The sequence below is a fragment of the Vespa crabro genome, chromosome 5 (genome assembly GCF_910589235.1).
Source record: "Vespa crabro chromosome 5, iyVesCrab1.2, whole genome shotgun sequence".
Classification (NCBI taxonomy): domain Eukaryota; kingdom Metazoa; phylum Arthropoda; class Insecta; order Hymenoptera; family Vespidae; genus Vespa; species Vespa crabro.
In genome coordinates, this window is record NC_060959.1 from 11,936,501 (window position 1) to 11,955,491 (window position 18,991).

Here is an 18,991-nt window from a genome sequence, read left to right on the forward strand (position 1 = left end):
CCATTAATTGTCCATTTTTATTAACGAAACACGTTATAGCTTACCCTCGTCTACGAGTACAACTTCGACGATCGCGTTGTACGGTATATCAACTTGATGCGTGCACATGCAGTTCGCACCGCAATCGGCCGGCCTATTATCCCCGTTGCAGAATTGTTCAGGTGGGATATCGTCGATCTGCGAAAGCAGCGGCGCTGGTGGAAACGTAAAGGAGATCTCGTCGACGAGGGAAATTACGTGATCCCCGGTCGGCGCGACTGAAAGCGTAAATGAAATAATCCATAGGGATAATTATTAGGAATGTACTTGTATCTCCATAATAATGGCGAGACGGCCATTTTTACCTAAGAAACGATTGTAGGTTTGAGGTTGAAAGACCTCTTCCGGTCTGTAAAAGAGAAAACGGAATGGCAAGAATATCTTTACGTCTGGGCGTTGTTGAAGAATTCCTTCGTCGACGTGACGAGCATTCTTCAATTGGCTTACACAAATCGCGTCTTCCCTTGGACGATTGCAAATGGCATCGAGTGGATTCAATACCTGGAATCGCGTTTCTCCATAGAAATTCATCATTTCGACGATTGTCGTCATTTAAATCAAATTGATTTCGATTCGCGATCGTACAGAGGACATTATCCTCTGAGAGAGTTTTTCTTTTCGACAGGACTAAAGTGATTGAGAACGATTAAAAATCCAATATCTAGGATATAAGATTGTACTCACGACACCCTGCGGAAGACCATAATCGTACGTGGGTGGCGTAGTGGTAGGTTGGTAAGGGCCACGCGCGTAACGCAATATAGCCAGCTGTTGGGCACGCGGTATACCGCATTCACCGAGGGATCGCACTTGTATCCAGTATGCTCCGACCGTTTGGTCAGCATTTATCACAAAGTCATAACGTTCGCCTATGTCAATAGAAAAGGACGAGTTCATTAATGATACCTAACGAATGCATACCTACTAAAGCGATACTTGGCGCAATATTTACCGGAAAAGGATATGATGGTGTTCACTGTAACGGGATGAACGGGTTCCCCATCGGTAGCGATGACGGTCAACGAGTGACCCTCGAACGTGATTTGTGCCGGACAAACGGATCCGTAGGAATTGATAAGTCGGAAACGATAACGGCGTCCAGGCGTTATCGTGAAAACTTCGAGCGGCGTGTTGGTCATGAAACCGGTATTTGGATCCTACGATTAAAATTAGTAAGACGTAAAAGAAAGAACACAAAGGAGAAAGAAAAGAAAAATCTGCTCACGCGAAATTGTCCCTTTCCATTGATGAGAACACTTTCAGGTGCCTGACCGGTATTAACGGCTAGACGCCCTGGGAATCGTTCGGCCGCATTTTCATGAAACCAATCGCTCATCAATAAAACGTGAGTGGTCAAATCGTAATCGTAGAGATTGCTGTTGGGATCTTTACTGGGAGGCTGCCGAATGACTATACTTCCGTAAAGTCCGTCCATCTTTTGTAGTCCGGTATGGGCATGCCAGAAATGTGTGCCTTCGTTGCCAGCGATCCATTGGTACCTTTATAACCGTAAGACAACCGTTTAGTATTTCACACGAATAAATAAAATCTATATGTCAATATTATACTACGCATTACCTAAACGTACTACCCTCTTGTATAGGGCATTGGGTTACAAATGGTACGCCGTCGTAATACTGTGAGCCCTTCTGAAAGACACCGTGCCAATGGATAGTAACCTCCATACCTTCCATGTGATTCTCGACGTCGACTACCACTTTGTCACCCTGACAAACTTGTATACTAGGTCCTGGTACCATTCTGTTGGCTGTTAAGATACTACGTTCAACGCCGTCGGCAAGAACGCACTGACACTCGCTCCAGACAACGTTCGTCGCGTTCGGCGTGCATATTTGGCAGGCCCTGTAAATTGTTATTGATGGACGGTTTTACCTTTCAACCGGCAGATAGATACAATGCCGGATACATGAAAGCAAGTCTCTCTCTCTCTCTCTCTCTCTCTCTCTAATAAACGAAAGTTTATACTTACGCGCCAAGTACGGTATAGTATTCGAGGGTGAAATGGTAGTAGCATATCCTCGGTGGCTCGTTCTCGCGACAGGCACGAGCGCACTCGTCCGAAGAGGAAAGAGAAGGATTTTTACGTAATTCCGCGGTGGATCTCTCGCTGTAATCGAGAGGTCTCGTTCTCGGTGGTCTTACCGTAATACCACGACTCCCTAGATTATCTATTCCACCGAATCCGCTTCGGAAAACGTTCGCTGTAGGATTCCCGTTAAGCAATCCACTACCGGAAGAAAAGAAATCCGACGTGTCCGTTGGGAAAATATTTTGCGATTTTATGGTGGGACTCCAAAAGGACGAGGACGCCGATTGATCCAACGTTTCTTCTGTGAAAGAGAAAATTAAAAATCATTTGACGAAAGCATGAATTCTTCGTAAAGCTTTCGAATGGACATGAAACGATTCAGGGTTTCATGCGTGCACCGGTGTATCATACGCACTCGAAAAGTTTTTTCGATCGATCCGCCTAGTAGATCGTAGAAGAAAAGGGGTGTAAATGTTATAGGTGTGTCGTCATATCGTAATTACGACTGGACGTTGGCTTTTCATTTTTTCAATTTTAACTCGAGCTGAGCAAGTTTAGACGCGGATACGTATAATTGTATCTCGTTACGCGGTAATTATGTTTTGCATTTTCGTAAACGGACCTTAGGGTGAAACCTATACGTCTGAGCCGTAATAAAACGAGACACGCTCTAGGAATTTCAGGTTTCTCCTTATTGCCAACGCTAAGACATAAACGTCGCTTTGGATTATGCATTATATATAATAGTATATCTCTACTCTCTGACATACAGGAGACTCGATCGGATGTCGTAATCGATGTCGTTTACTAACCAACCGGCGCATTCTATAACCAACCTCCATTTATTCTAGGTTTCCACCGATCGAGTATTGGAAATGCGAATGTTTGTCGGCTATCTCGTACGCAGGAAGCGCATGCGATTATTCCACTTTATTACGTCGAGAACGTCTTTACGTGCGTATCTACGTACGTAGTATCGGTAGATCCATGAGAAAACACTCTTGTTTGTCTTTTTATATCGATAACATTCGAGAAAGCGAAAAGAACTCGTACTGTACTCTTCATTCTTTAAGATCTTCGTTTCGATATTCCAAGAAGGAGGAATGCGGTTGCTAAATATGCGGCTGCGATATTTTTTTTTGGCAACGTTTCAAGAACTGTTTGTCATATTACACGGATCCTTCTATCGTCGTATATAAATGAGAATCATCGGATAGAATCGAAATTATTCACCGTCGAGCGGTGAAGAATTTCTCCAAGATCATGTATAACATAGTATCGTTATGATATAATTCATTTTAATGCATTCGCATAATGAATTTAATGGATTAATAAGCACTTTTAATGGATCATAATATATATATTAGAGAGAGTTTTATATCAAGCTTCATTGGTATAATTATTTATATAGAAATATATGGCCACAAATGACTTCTTAATGCACATCGTCGGTAATACAAGTTGCACAATCGTATTTAAATTTGTAATTTCATTGATCGTGCGATCCGCTCATACAAACGGCCAGATTCTAACTTTATCTCCTTCTTCTTTCTTCTTTTTCTCTTTTCTTCGATCATTCGTCTTCTTTCTTTTTCTTTTTCTTTTTCTTTTTCCTTCTTTCTTTCATTTCTTTCCCTATTTATGAATAAATATCATATCGCGCTCCGTTATTGTACGATGTTGTTACGTTATTGTAATCGATGTCGTTCGGAAAATTATCCTGAAAAATCATTTAAATTTTTCGAAATGCGATATGAAAATCTCCCATAAAATCGTATACGTTTGAACTTGGTACATACCACACGTAACTATTATGCATTATACATATATATATATATATATAATCGGACGTATTTTTCAATTAAAGCAATAATCTTTTCTTTGCCGAGTAGACGTTACTGCCGTGTAGATGGGTTTTCGACGAGCAAAGACTGACGTCAAGAACATGAAATATATCTCTTAAAGCGTATGCGCAAACATTTACCTTTATTCAAATATATCTTTATATTTAAAGATACGTGACTTTACGATTCGATTTTATCGCACTGACGCGTTACTATCAATGTACCCGTCATTGATATCAGCGTTGTCTAATCAAAAGAAAAAATACGGATAATTGATGTCTATACCGAACGATTTAATTTTTAAATAGTTACGTTATCTCGTGCCAAATTCCTCGGTGATTAAGTGATTTAAGAGATCGTCTATAATCGGGCCATTTTAACGCGAGAAAAATTATGCCTTCGATGCGATCGCGTAACAATGTATTTATTTCGCTCGACACATGTATTTATCAACGACTCGAATCTTATTTCCTTTCGGTCGTTCGCAATGCCGAAAATGTCGAAATAATAACCGCCCGAATGCATGCCTCAAATATTAACCGTTCTTATCGTTAATTCTCTATTACTTACATTTTATTATCATAGAATCACTTAGATAGAACTTCTAACGAATTAAGTAATTTAATATATTTCTTCTTTCTTTCGATCGATTTTTCATTATATCGTTCCGAATCCGATATTCGAATCTAAGGATGACCATCGGCGATACCTTTTAACGAGCGCAATCGATCGTGCACGAGGTTCATGCAAGAAGGAGAACTTTGTGGAATCCTTCCTTTTCTCAGGCCCACCGAAGCAGCAAACAACCGTATCGGTGCTCCTTTATCGGATTAGTCGCAATTTGCATACTCGCTGGATTATTCACGGTTCGAGGAGAAAAAGGGAGTATTCTAGGAGCGCTTCTGCGAGTCGGTCCATGTCTATACGCTCTCATCGACACTGTTATTTACCGTGAGACTTTGCCGGGACTTACGAGTTCTCCTACAAGATTCTTTCGAGGCATGAAAGTTCAAGCTAAAGGTCGGGCGAAACACGGCGAGAGAGAGAGAGAGAGAGACGACACGATAAACATCGAGTTGGAGCTATAAAATACGCTTAATGTCGCGTTAGCAATGATCGTGGGTTTCGTGTTCTTTTTTCTTGCGACGCACGACAATGAAGACAGCAACGTACGTTGAAGTTCATCGACTCCTCACGGTTTCGATCGTATCTTAGAAAAGAGCAACATTTGTTTTTCCCAAGAATCGGATGTGAAAGCCGTCATGCTAAATACATATGCACATATCTATTTGTATATTACGTATCGTGAACATTGATAATTATTGATGATTTTTTCTTCTTTTTTAGTTATAAGTAGATACAAGATAAATCGGTTTAAAAAGTCTAGCTAAAATAATTAACAATAAGATAAAGATATTAATTAGATACGATTAACATAGATCGCATCCTCCGTCGTTCTACAATATTTCATTGGTAATTCAATGGAAATGGCGCATCTAGACCGTGGAATAGTACATTATGATATTCACGTCACCATATTCCAAGCTTGTTTACCGTTACGACCGGTAGCACGAGAGAGCTGTTATTATTCTAGCATTTTAGTTGAGTTACAATCAATCAACGCTCGAGAAAGTAGACGCATTTGCCGTCGCTGTGTTTTGAAAAATACTTCTCTCGCTCTCTCTCCTTCTCTACCTCGTTTCGCTTAAAGTATGATTAACTCGCCTAGGTAAGATACTTTGTGAGTACTTCAACTGCAACTTTTCATCCGTGCGAGTAACTATCTATATGCATGTATATACGCACACGTTTCGAAGAATGCCACATGAGATGTGTCGCGTAATAATTACGAAGCGAAAGTCCGTACGGGAGTAATTTAGCTTGTAATGGTTAATAATTAAGTAGCGACATTGATTACACGATTATGAAGCAGTCGCCCTGTATTTAATTACATATGCACCTTCTATCGTTTCAAATCGTTTCTACGTGATTCGTGATTCGGTAGGTTCATAACAATTTTTAAATAAGATATTTACTTTTTACATACAGATACGTAGCAAAAGTCTCTTTCGATCGATCCGTAAGTTAAGATAATGTCGACCGATTGATAAATTTGTCGTGAAAGAAAAAGAAAAAAAACAGCGGAATTACCGAATAAAATATAAGTAAAGTAGGGAAAGACAACAAGTCCTTCAATTGGTACACTCGTGAGTCGCTCGAGCAAAGAAGAAGACTGTGAAAGAAGAGAGTAAGAGAGAGAAAGAGAGGCAGCTCGTAAGTTGGAAAGCGCAACGATGATTGGAGAGCACGTGGACTTGGCCTTGCCCTTGTCCTCGTCTCATCTTACGGAACACGACTCGAAGCAAAGTCGTCGCTCTCTTCTTGTGTAAAGCCACTCGGGCAAATTCTACTCTTATACAAGTCTCTCTCTCTCTCTCTCTCTCTCTCTCTCTCTGTAAGCGCGATCGTAATGGCGGGACGTAAATGGTTCGATCGCACACCTAATGGGCATAATGATACGTCGTTTTATCGTCGATCGATGCACGTTAAAAATGTTCCCTTACACCGCGCGTACCGCGTCCGAATTATATGCTATTTCGCAAAAATAAAAGTCCTTGATGTTTTTGTCTTCGCGCTTAAACTCTAAATTAGGATTAAATTAAAATGTAATCGATAGTTGCGGACATTACGATCGGAGAAAGGTGCCTCGTTGTAAAGTCTTTCCGTCGGAGAAATGGAAAGTGCAAACTCGATAATATTCTGAAGAAAGTACTCGTAAAGTTCTTTGTTACTTCTAAAACTGACCATAGTAGATATTTGTAGTTGTGAATCTAATAAAAAGATTATTGCCGCTTACGCCGGTCGCGAACTTTTGAAAATTTACTTTACCATTCCTACAAAGTTTCTTCCAAGACGTTAGTCGCACCGTCGTTCACGATTTATGCAAATAACTTGGAGAAATTCTGTATGTCGTGTAGATAGGACTTTTGCAAATGAGCACGAACAATATCCTTATCACCTTACTTCCTTAAGTTTCGTTATCGATACCGACCCAATCGGACAAAGTACGGCGCGATCGTGCTCGCTCGATGGACGCAAGAAAATTCATGATCTGTCCTCCTTCGCTCCGATCTACATTTCCGATCTTCGTTACGGTTATTGATAATGATTGATGCGATTTCACGATCGACAAAGCACGTTAAACGATTCGCTCGAGCGAATATAATCAAGAGAGAAATGTTTATCTCCCTTCCTAATCGCGATCGTTTACTCTTGATAAATAATACGTATATTTTCGTTGACTTATTATTGCTCGATCTTTTTCTGTAAACTTCAATGAGAGAAAAATGAAAATTATAAACGCCTCCTTCGGTCTCGCTCGCTTAGGGCATCGAAACTCTTCGATTTATGTACGGACAAGAATCGTTTGAAAAGGGATACCTATTTTCGTACCGTAAAATTATTCCATCGCCTACGTTAGGATGATCGTTCTTGTTTGATAAACGAAACATATCGGTATCTTCCTTCCTCTCGATATTTCTCGACTTCATTATTTTTCTATTTTTCATTAATATTTATAACGACTGGCAAAGTGGATATTTCTTGTCGTTTAAGTTTGATTCCGAAACTGAAGCTATTACGTCGGTACTTTCTAATTATTACTATCGCTAGCATGTCTACGATATATCACGTTGTAATAAGATATCTTTGCCCTTAACAAGCTTGTTTCGAACGTTCGCTCTCGCTCGATAAATTTTCGAGTAAAAGTCTTTCTCTCTCTCTCTCTCTCTCTCTCTCTCTCTCTCTCTCTCTCTCTCGAAAGATCGAAAGATCGAAAGATCGAAGCTCGCGCGGCGCGTCGCATCGTGATTAACTGCTCGTAAAGAGAAGCGGCGAAGAAGCTTTTGCCGCACAATCAGCTTCTTATACTCTTTCTAAATCGCTAGAGTCGTATCGCGTATATAGAAATTGTCTTGTGGTCTTGGACGCGAGCGCGCATATGAACGTGCAATGTCGGTTTAACTTTCAAGATAATTCTGTAAAATATATGAAATTAGTCATCGTAGAAATTTAAACTTGACGTCGGTATCTTGACTTGCAAACGCAGCATACTGCAATAGAAATATCCTTTCACGTAGTACTGTATGAGTATGCATGCATAGAATATAGATCGGTTATAGATAAAAGAAGCGGTTGAATATCTTATTTAATTGTACGACAAACGTCAATTATCAAGCCGAGAAAGTATCGAGCAATAATGGAAAATTAATATCGTCCATTATCCCCTTTGATTTTTCACTTTCTTTTGTTTTACAGTCCAAGTAACTTTCCTAAAGCTATAGCTCTGTAAAAATTATCGGAAATAATGGAAATCGATCGAAAGCGAGAACGCTCTATACTTTATATCAAGCTATAAAGCTTCATTGGATTTTCCTGGATTCTCATGGGGGATATGTTAATCGCTAAAGTTTAAGAAGAATTCTTTTTAGCAGTCAAATGAATTTCTCAATAATAATATCTCCTTTTAACATTACACGGTCAATTTTGCACGGTTCATTACCGCCGCGCTCTGCTCCTTTCGATTTTACTTGAAATTAGTTTTTCTTTTTCCACGTCGCGCCTTTTACTTTTAACAGATCGTTCGCAAGTGGACGTTCCATTGAGACCAACGTCTATCTTCATTCTTACGAATCTTTCATTTAAACGAAGCGTTCAGAAAGAAAGAGAAGAAAAAGGGACGCTCGACTCGTAAAATTATTCTGATTACAGACTGCTCTTTCTTTCTCCGCTAACTTTTCTAACCGTATAATCGAATTTTAAGTGTAAAATCTCGTTTCAACAACTCCAAAATAAACTCTTATTCGATGATGTATAGCTTTAAGTAATTTGTTCCATCGTAAATAGCTTCGCTCGTATTCGTATTCGCTCTCTCCCTTTGAATATGCTACATTTTTCCAGCGAAAAAAATTCGAGGATGAAAATGAACAAATACCAATCTACTCTCTACATTATATTATCTATAGATCTATCTATATAGGTAAGCGCGTTTAGGAAACGTTATTACGAGATACGCAGGTATATACTTGACGGATCAAACGAAGAGATAGAAAAGTAAGCCAACGCTGTAATCACGTAGATCGTAGAAGTAACAGAACATCGGGATTCGATCCAAGATAAAAATACAGCTTCTCTTCCATATTCTAAAGGAGAATTAAGACCGACTAATGTTCGGAACTGAGGATTATCGATTTTAGGTCATGCGAAATCGATCTCGAGATGATTGGAAATCGTATAACAGTCTATGGTTATACGATTTTGACAATAGCTCTTTTTTTCTCGTTAAATCGAAGAAATGGCCAACGTCAGGAGCGCTCGTTAAATGAGGAAAACGAGCTTCCATAGTAACGTAAATATTTACGCCAAAGTCCATATAGGAAAGAAAGTTTTTTACAAGATCGTATTAGTATACGTAGATATGGGAAACGTCATAGCTGAACGCGTGTTACATCTAAAAATGTTTATCGCTCCAAGGACCGTGAAACGGCATGAATAATGTATTTGACGAAAGAGAGAAACAACAACAAAATATAATGCAGGTTCTTATTTTAATAGAAGGTAAAACGAGATCCGTCGATAAGAATGAAATCGGTCGATGAGAATTAATTCATTTGAATTAAAATCCTAATTTTGTAAATGAAAAAAGAAAAAGTTAGTCTCTATGGAATCGCGTGGACATATCGAAGAAGAACAATCTTAACTATCTTAGACTCGCGTGCTGTATCTACAATGATCTACCATTTGGATTCCAAAGAAGGACGCATGTTCTTATTTCCGTTATGGAGTCGAGCCGCTCGAACTCGATCTCTCAGCCCCCCTCTCTCTCTCTCTCTCTCTCTCTCTCTCTCTCTCTCTCTATTTGCGAGGACCGGGAACGCGTCTCACGAGTCATCAGAAACTATGTCACGCTTTCTGCATCAGTCGAGTGGCACACGCATTGAACGCCGATGCGAACGAAATCGATCTAGCCGACCGACTGATTTATCGCCAAATGAAATCCGATCGTGCCGCTGGCGATTCGACCACGACGACGGTGGTTTTGCTCGCCTTCCGGATATAATACACATCTAATAGGATTGTACATGTGCGTCTACGTGTAGATACGTACGTATAATAAGTACGGGGATATACTTAAAAAGGATGATTGACCGAATCCGGATAGGGGATGTGCGAAAGAAAACTACAGCGATTCGAAGGAGACAGAGTTAATTAAACGAGTCTACGGCTTCATAGTTATGGAAAGAGTGGTAATGTTCGAGAAAGGTAAAATTCGTCTTCGAACGAATATTCCGACTCGATGCGAGAAAAGAGATGGAGAAATACCTTTTGGTCATCGGCTTAATACGTTCTTTACGTTAACACCTGTTTTTGAATACCCGATAAGCGGTTGATCCGCATATCCTTCGATATGTTAAAATACCGACGAACGTTATCTTCCTTTGATACGACAAAGAAAATGTCGTCACTTTATTTGAAAGTCAATATAGTTGTTCGTATTATCAATATCGTTATTCGCGATTCGCACAATAGCGGCATTTTTTTCCTTTTATAAAAATATAATATAGATATGATACTATCGAATATATCTACAATCTTTATTCGGATCTCAAGCCAATTGAAATGGCTTTTGTCTGAGTTAAGGTACGGTACAAATTTCAAAGAGATTCGTTCCTATTTTCGAACATTATCATCCGTTTAATCAAGCACGAGAAACATTGTTCGTCGATCTTTTCGTTCGAAGAGAAACTGTCCTTCCGAAAATGCGCTCCGAGAGATTCAAACGGTATCGCCCACTTTTTCTTTAGGCGAGCGATCAAATCAATTCGGCCGGTCGCGGCATGAGTTTAAAAGCTGGCCAAACTAGTTTCGCCCGGTATGAGCGAGGTCTACCGGTATTACTATCAATGTCAAGTGCACACACGCTCGATCGTCCAAGATCAAGATGCATGGCTCTCTTCCGTTTTAGATGGAAACAAAAAATAACGTACCGCTCGATGGCAAACGCTTTCTCCGAGGCCTCGTTTACGATCCGTGTCGGGATAAATCAGAAATGAATTTCATTATAAATGTTGATCTTTGATCTGGATTCGATAAGAGAATGTCATTAATCATAATGGTTATTGTTAACTACTACAGGGTGAAACTAAATAAACTAATAAAGACGATTCGTAAGGTTACTTTCAGCTAATTGACAATTGAAATTATAAAAATTCGATGGAATAGGTACGCTTAACCATGCGTACGTGAGACGTCGTTGCGCTCAATTACATGAAATAGGACGACAACTTACCGACAACGAGAGAAAAGAAGATTAAAATCGACGTGCTCGTGGAAGACGTTTCTCTTCCATTCTTACTCCTGCGGTGCATACAAATGTGCCGTTTTTACGTTTCCTCAATGAACGTTAACGATGTCCTTTTAATTGTCCGTACTACTATCCTTCTCGCGTAGCGGGAATCCAAAGCTTATCGAGAGACGCGAAGCTTATTCGTGTTAAGCATGAAAGAACGAGACATTACATGATGACACGATTAATTAAACGTCGTGACAATAATCGGGCCCGTCTTAGCCGTGCTTCGATATTACGATTTCCAATGTGATATTTCAATCTCAATTCTTTAAATTTCAATCATTGACTACGGAGTTTCAATTCTCTTGTTCGTTGTTCATTATCGAAAGCTAATAAATGAATTGAAATTATGTAATAACGTTGCCACCTACAGGTATATTACGTCTAATACAATTCATACGTAGTCGACGTTAGAAAGCGTATGCTCGATTTCCGAGTCAAAGACTCGAGTTTAATCTTAAATATCAATAATAAGGGTCGTTCGCATTGAGCTAAACGGCCATACGGACACGCGACTAACGAGAAGGCACGTGCGGCCTTTCACCAAAATTACCGTCTTTTATTTTGCATCAACATGACGTACCGCACGACAAAAGGAGATCGGGTCCGTTCGCATACTAAATTCACATTCGGGATCTCTTACGGAATACGAAACGAAACCGATTAGACTACTAGCGATTACTAGCCTTCGTCGTAGTCGTCGTCGTAGGTCGTAATGCCAGAATGACTTTGCGCTAATACTTCGTTAATAGTTAGGACTTCGATGGCTAGAACAATCTCGGTCCAATAGTTTTCTCATGCAAAGTCTTTTAAAAATATCGCCTATAGATTGGCCATTCAACGAAGCATATTAGAAATAAAGTAATAACAAAGTTTAATCATTAGTGGATTCATTTAATTATCGCTCAATGAGCGAGCATTTCGATAAAAAAAAAAAAAAACAAAAAAAAAAAAAACAAGAAAAAAAAAAGAAAAAAGAAACGAAAGAAAATAAAAAGACTTTCGAGAAGACGCTTTCGCGTTTATCTCGTAAAACATTTTTATTATATCTCAGACGGCCTTGATAAAATAATTTTGTTCCGTGTAAAGCGCAAAACATAGACGGTTAGTAAATAAAGAAAGAATTAAAAATGTATAAATGTTTTCGACGAGAAGACGCGTAAAAAGAGAATAAAAGAATTTGAAATATTTCTGCCATCTAATTTAACCGTTTGGAATAAAACTTTCCAGTCAAATCATCTTACGGGAAAGTTGTTCGTGGCCAAGTTTCACGGTCTTCTGGAGGCCCACGTGCTACGACGAAAAAGCATATCGGTAGCATCTTATGTTAATGTCTGTTTTCACGTACTATACAAGTTTTTTCTTTTTTTTTTTTTTTTTTTTTTTTTTTTCCTGTTATTTTCAATCGAAAATAACAGGAAGGATTTCACGTCGGTGAAAAGCATACCTATCGACCGGTCGGTCGATTTCATCATCACCATAGAAAACGATTACGTCAAATTTCTACGAGATCCTAGATCGATCATAGATCGATCTATATTCTATATCGAGCGTCGATATAGAATTGTTGTTCCTTGACCTGTACCTTTACTCGCAAAGTTTCCAGTTTTACAAACGATAAAAAGAAACGTTCGAGGTCAATGCAAGGAACGAACGAAGGAAGAAAATTCTATTACGAGTACGCGATTTTAATTAGCACTACAACGAGATTATCTTGTTTCGGTCACACGCACAAAACTTTCCCCTCGTCGTTTCACTTTTGTCTTATTAGGTATCAACTATTCCGTTTAATATAGAATCGAATTATTCGATACCTATCTCGAGATATTAGAAATCTGAAATAGAAGGCGCATCTTGCAAATCAAGATCAGGTGATTATACTATCGTGCTGGCACGCGCGAACCAGACATAAATTCCAAGTAGCTAACAATGCCTAATGCCAGCTGGTTCGATTATTAATAAGATGGACTTTTAATCGAAATCATTAGGCGTTAAATTATCACGAAAGTGAACGCTCGATCTCCCGTCCCGATACGTACTCGTGCGTAGCTGCGCGCCTGTCTATGCGTGCGTATCGAAATAATCAAAGGATCGATTACTATTATATGGTAGACTTTGAACTAGCCCATTCTTCACGCCCAGTTGAAATTAGTTTCCAACTTTCTTTCGGGCTAACGCAATTCTTGTGTCGAAGTATGTCTTGTCAGTGAAATTCTTACGAACCATTTCCGTTTCGTTTCTGGTACCATTGTATTAAGCTATAGCGCCGAGAACAAGCCTTACGTTCCGGCTTGTCAAACGTCACGTCATTAAAGCCGTACCAGATGTAGACATAATAATCCAAACATCGCGGCTTGTTAACGCGACCCGGCCGAAGGCACCGTACTTGTCTACTTTTAAATTCAACTCCACGTCGAATAATTATTATCGGTTGATCGATCGAACGCCCGGAAGAGTTAACAGGTACATTGATTTCTTACGTCCTTACGAGAGATTACGATGGAACTTGCCCGATACAGTGGGATATCGCGAAATCGTCGGGATAATCGAATACGGTCAACCTGTAAAACGGGAAAATTGGTATGTCTGGTATAAAAGTCGAGCGAAACGAAACAATACGGTCTAGTGATACGTGATGATTATGACAGAGTCGATGTTTTACCTGCTTGAACGTTATTAATTTTAATAGCCGTGCAATAGTAATTATAGAAAGTACGCGTGGATAACGTAACGAGTGGATAAAGTAGCGAGAGAGAGAGAGAGAGACGCTGGTGTGCTCCAACTATTAATTATCACACCGAGTCTATCCGAGTCTATTCGAGTCTATTCGAGTCTATTCGAGTCTATTCGAGTCTATTCGAGTCTATTAATAGGAAGTGCGAATAAAGTTTGAGAAAGCAAATGAGCAAAATGAGTTAACGAGTCAACGAATCTTGAAGGTCTCGAAAATCATTAGGTAGAAAGGTGAAATATTACATAATCATTATCCTAATCTATGTTTCTGGAGAAAGTCGAAGGAGAAGGAAATATTTACGACGATCGATAGGATTTGATTCGTTCCAATTGCGTTTTATCTTATTTTTTCTCTCTCCTTAGACCGTAAAGCACTTGTAAATTATTAATTTGTATACTCAAAGATACATTAATTAACGAATAGTCGAAAAAGAAAAATGATAATAGTAGACTGGTCAACGACGAAGTAGTAAGAGGGTCCTCTCTCTCTCTCTCGTAAACGTCGGTTTAACTGACTTTTCCACAACTACTCGTCTCTCGCCTAGTAACGCTAATTAATTGTACCAACAGCCGGTGCTTTGATTAGAATCAAAATTTATAATAGAAAGGATAGGAAAGAGGTGGAACGAGACACCCTCCCAATAATAGTATCGTTCGTCGACAGAATGACACGTCGCATCGATTAATCTTTCCGTAAGAGCAATCGTCTCTTACCAATAGCGTCTTATACCATTGGAAATGGACATAAGGAATGGTAAGTCTATTGCGCTATACGCGCACTTTAGAATGGCCGACGTACAGTTCGCCACGAGCGTTGCTTTTCCCGAGCTCGTTAGATTAATCGAGATAAACGAAGGCGCAATCTTAAAAGCGTGGGTGTAAGATTTTTATCTCCTTCGCTATTCTCCAAAACGATTCGATCCGATCAGCACATAAGTTTCTTATGTACGTAAAGTTTTTTTTTAAGGAAAACCTCATTTATTTTCTTCCGTCGTGCTTTATCGAGATACCGGATTCTGGACCAAGGAGTGGTACGCCTTTTCTATCGTTGTCGTATTAAATGTAACGCAATAGAAGTACATACATAGCTATACGTATGCGCATTTTCTTTACGTCTATTCGGTAGTTAAGGAATTCAGAACGGGAGAAGATCAGCCGTAGTAAATAATCCCAACGGGCATAAAATCTTATTTTTTGCAAAAATGAAAAAAAAGAAAAGGACAAGAGAAACAAATTCCTATTATGCTTTCGTCGGATCGGACAAAGATTTTATTTCTATCGAGGGAAATGTTATTGTTCACCGTTCATCAAACATAGCTCCTGCCTAATTTTATAGTGACGCCTCTTTTTAATCGACCTATTCCGAAGATATTTGGTATAAAACCGATCAAGAATGACATTCGCAAACGATACAATCGCTATCGATCTATCAGTCCGACTCAAAGGAATCTTAGGATCGTCCCGATCGACAAACCTTGTCGTTCCATGGATTAAACCTGATCCTCGTATCATCAGCTCAATATCGGATCTAAATGATCGGGTCGCTCGTCGCTATTGCACTTTGACATATCGCTCGTACGGTGGGTGTGCTGACAAAGAGAAAGGGGGCGTTTGGGAGAGAGAGTGAAAGAGAGAGAGAGAGAGAGAGGGGGGGGGGGGAGGAAACATACGAAGGAAGAGGTAGATGAAAACAAAGGCGAGAACAAACGAAGGTAAAGAGAAAAAGAAGAAGGATGGATGATAAAACAATGGAAAAGGAGGTAGGTCAGCACTTTCATCGGCGCTTTATGTTCGTTCGTTCGTTCGTTCGTTCGTTCGCTCGTTCGCTCGTTCGCTCGTTCGCCTCCGTCGCCCTCGACCGCAAGAGACAACTACTAAATAATGCGCGAGTGGCTCCTACGGTTAACGGTGCTCCCGAGCTGGTTCGGTTTTCCTTTCTGTATGGATTACACTTTGGATTATTCTCTTTGAATTATAATACTATGATGGTCCATCGATTAAAGTCTTTGATAACGGGCTTTGCCTGTGAACGACATTGAAAGTACGTTTCGTAAAGGAAGGGAAGAATTCATTTGAAATGAAAATTTATCTAATAGAAATTGTCTATAGAATTCATTGACTTAAAATCCAGTGAAGAATCGACTTGACGTTCCGTCGATAGTATTCGCGTGGGTGGGTAAGACTGGTATCGTCCGTGTACGCCGAAAAATCGTTTTAAAACTCGTATTTATCTCGCTTTAATACTTACCGAGATGGAAATCTTACTTTCTCCTTTCAAATTAGATTTAGTTTCGATAAAAACTAAATTCACGAAATATCACAGAGAAATTGTAATCGTAATGAGAATTGTAACTGAATCTAAGACAAAGTGTGCCTTAGATATATTTTATGAATGAAAAGAGAAAAAAGTGTCTGCTCGACGTGCATGGATTCGCACGAGCAAAAGAAGCGAACGAAGGATTTTTCTGTCTCGCGCTATATAATTCGTTTTGGAGTTTCCGGGCCGGCAATCATCTTGAAACAATGCACAAGGAAAGCGCGGCAGACGAGCCTTCACTTGTCTACGACCGATTTCCTAATACACGATCCAGGTTATTTCAATTCGCACGACGTGAGGGATTAGCACGCCGTTCACGAGGGGAAGAACGTGAGCGTAACGACGTTCAAACGTTAAGTAACGATTACCGTGGACGGCAATTTTCTTCATCAGATTAAACTTCTTTCCGAGCTTATTGTCCAACCGCCGGTGAAATGTCGCCGGTACGAAAATTGTACTCTGTCGCCTCGTTAATGACGACAGGGAAAGGAGAGAGAGATGGGAAGAAAGAAAATGACATAAGAAGTGTCACCAAGAATCGTCACACGAGTAAAAGATAGACCATGGATACATAGTATGGCGTACCTAGTACGACACAGTGAAATCGCGAAATCGCACAAGGCATTTATTATATTCCTCCCTACATACAGTGGAGCAACTGTCGAGCGGTATCCTATTAAACGCAGGAAGTGAGGCAAGTAGCGGACTTATAACGGCGGATCGTTGTATTTTCCCAGAGTCCTGGCTCCATCGTTCGTCCGCTCTGATTGCTAATTAAAATGCGTATTTAAAATAATTCTTATATTTATGCGTGTAATCTCAACTTTCTCACTTCTATGTACATATGTAGGCAACAATATTTACATGGTTCAACGTTTTTTTCTCCTTTTTTCCCCCTTTTATTATACGCACGTCTACATATTTATTTAGTAAACAAAAAGAGATTAGTAAAAAGGTAGGAAACACTGTAATTCATTTTTTAAACATTCTGGATCAAAGTTACGTGAAGTCGCATGAAAAAGAAAAAAAAAGAAAAAAGAAAAGCATGTATTATTAGTCAGTACTTTACTCTACCATTTGTCTCATTCTACCAAGGGATTTTAATTGAGGAAGTGCCTCGGTGCAGAGAAGGAAACGCTTACTTGCGAGGAAGGATATTTTAGAAATTCAAACGCTACTATCACGACGACTCTCCTCTTAACGATCCTCCTGAATTCGGTCGCGATCGTCGGGGTTGACGGAGAGTAAAAATTTTCCAGGCATTTCTCATGGCCGGAGCTCGCCGACTCTCGGACTTTTCTTACCACTTTGTTCTTGCCATTTTATAAGAGCGACGTCGTACGTACCTGCAGCTACACACGCTGTTCGATATCAAGTACCTTTCGCTTTTCCTCCAGCCGAATCGAACAGAGGGAGGGAGGGAGAGAGAGAAAGAGAGAGATGAAAACTCAAGGTGATCTTTCTTTTCCATTTACAGGATTCGCCGACGCTTTGGACTAGTCGGAACCAGTCGTAACTTACCCCGACCATAAGCAGTCATCTTAATTGCGAACGTTTAAACGATAGAATGTTTAGTGAAATTAATTAACTTGAAAATATCCCTTTGGCCGTAGTTCCTCTTAGCACCAAAGATGCACCTTCGCACCCAAATTCATAACTAATTCAAGAAAGTATAAACATGTTACGATATTATCTATTGGGCTGAGCCGAGATGTCGCAACGATCCTTAAAATACGAACTTTGAAGAAAAATAAACAGCGAGATCATGGAGTTTATTAGGCTTCTCTGATAGTCACGTAGTCCGTCGTGGAAAGAGTAAGAATCCCACTCGCTTTGGATCACCAAGCGTCAGCTTCAACGCCCTCGAAAGAATCGATGTTCGGTCTCGGTCGAGACACGCCTTTCTTCTTGCGGTTCGCCATGAGAAAGGGGCGAGAGAGAGAGAGAGAGAGAGAGAGAGAGAGAGAGAGAGAGAGAGCGAACGAGCTAGAACAAAACTGCTTTCAGCAATGGAATAGCAATCGCTAACCGGATGCATGCCACATAGTAAAGTACCTTTAGATACTCTTCCGCCGGAAGTGATCTCATTTCGCTCTCTTAGATTTGAATTATTTTCCAAGGTGATATCTCCTCGATTGATACGACGTTAATAAAAATAAAGGAAAAAAGAAATTTCTGAGAATCGTGTACTATATGAAATGGCGCGAGTAAACTTTCCCTCTCATAAACGTCGTCGCGAAGGTATGTCAAGTATCGAATAGAATTACTTACAGGAATAGACGATTAAAATTAGCACTGGTTTATAACGGCGCAAAGTAGGGAACACCTTTCAGGATTGATTACGAACGGCGCGTAGCTCGTTCTCGTGACTACAGCCGACGTACTCGAGCGTACGTCTTAAGGAACGGAAGGGGAAAGTGCGAAAGTCCGAGAACACTTACTTCTTCTTTCTTGCACGTACTTTGAAATATCGTCTTAAAGTTATTAAAAACGCAATGAGCGAAGACCTTCGGCTCGATGGAAAGGGAACGCCTGGAAAGACGTCGCGTCGCAACAACGAAGAAACCCAAGGATTTCTCTTTCTCTCTTTTTAATTCGTT

General features: G+C 39.9%; 1 protein-coding gene across 1 annotated transcript in view; it reads right to left on the bottom strand.

The window, feature by feature from the left end:
- The window catches only part of LOC124424271 (laccase), a 28,246-nt gene that overhangs the window by 2,071 nt on the left and 7,184 nt on the right, over nt 1–18,991 (bottom strand). The window contains exons 2-8 of the mRNA XM_046963084.1: nt 2,030–2,390; nt 1,618–1,902; nt 1,265–1,538; nt 992–1,196; nt 724–908; nt 345–540; nt 45–257 (exon numbers count right to left, since the gene is read on the bottom strand). Coding sequence (XP_046819040.1) covers nt 45–257; nt 345–540; nt 724–908; nt 992–1,196; nt 1,265–1,538; nt 1,618–1,902; nt 2,030–2,390 — 1,719 coding nt within the window. The remainder of the gene's footprint in view (nt 1–44; nt 258–344; nt 541–723; nt 909–991; nt 1,197–1,264; nt 1,539–1,617; nt 1,903–2,029; nt 2,391–18,991) is intronic.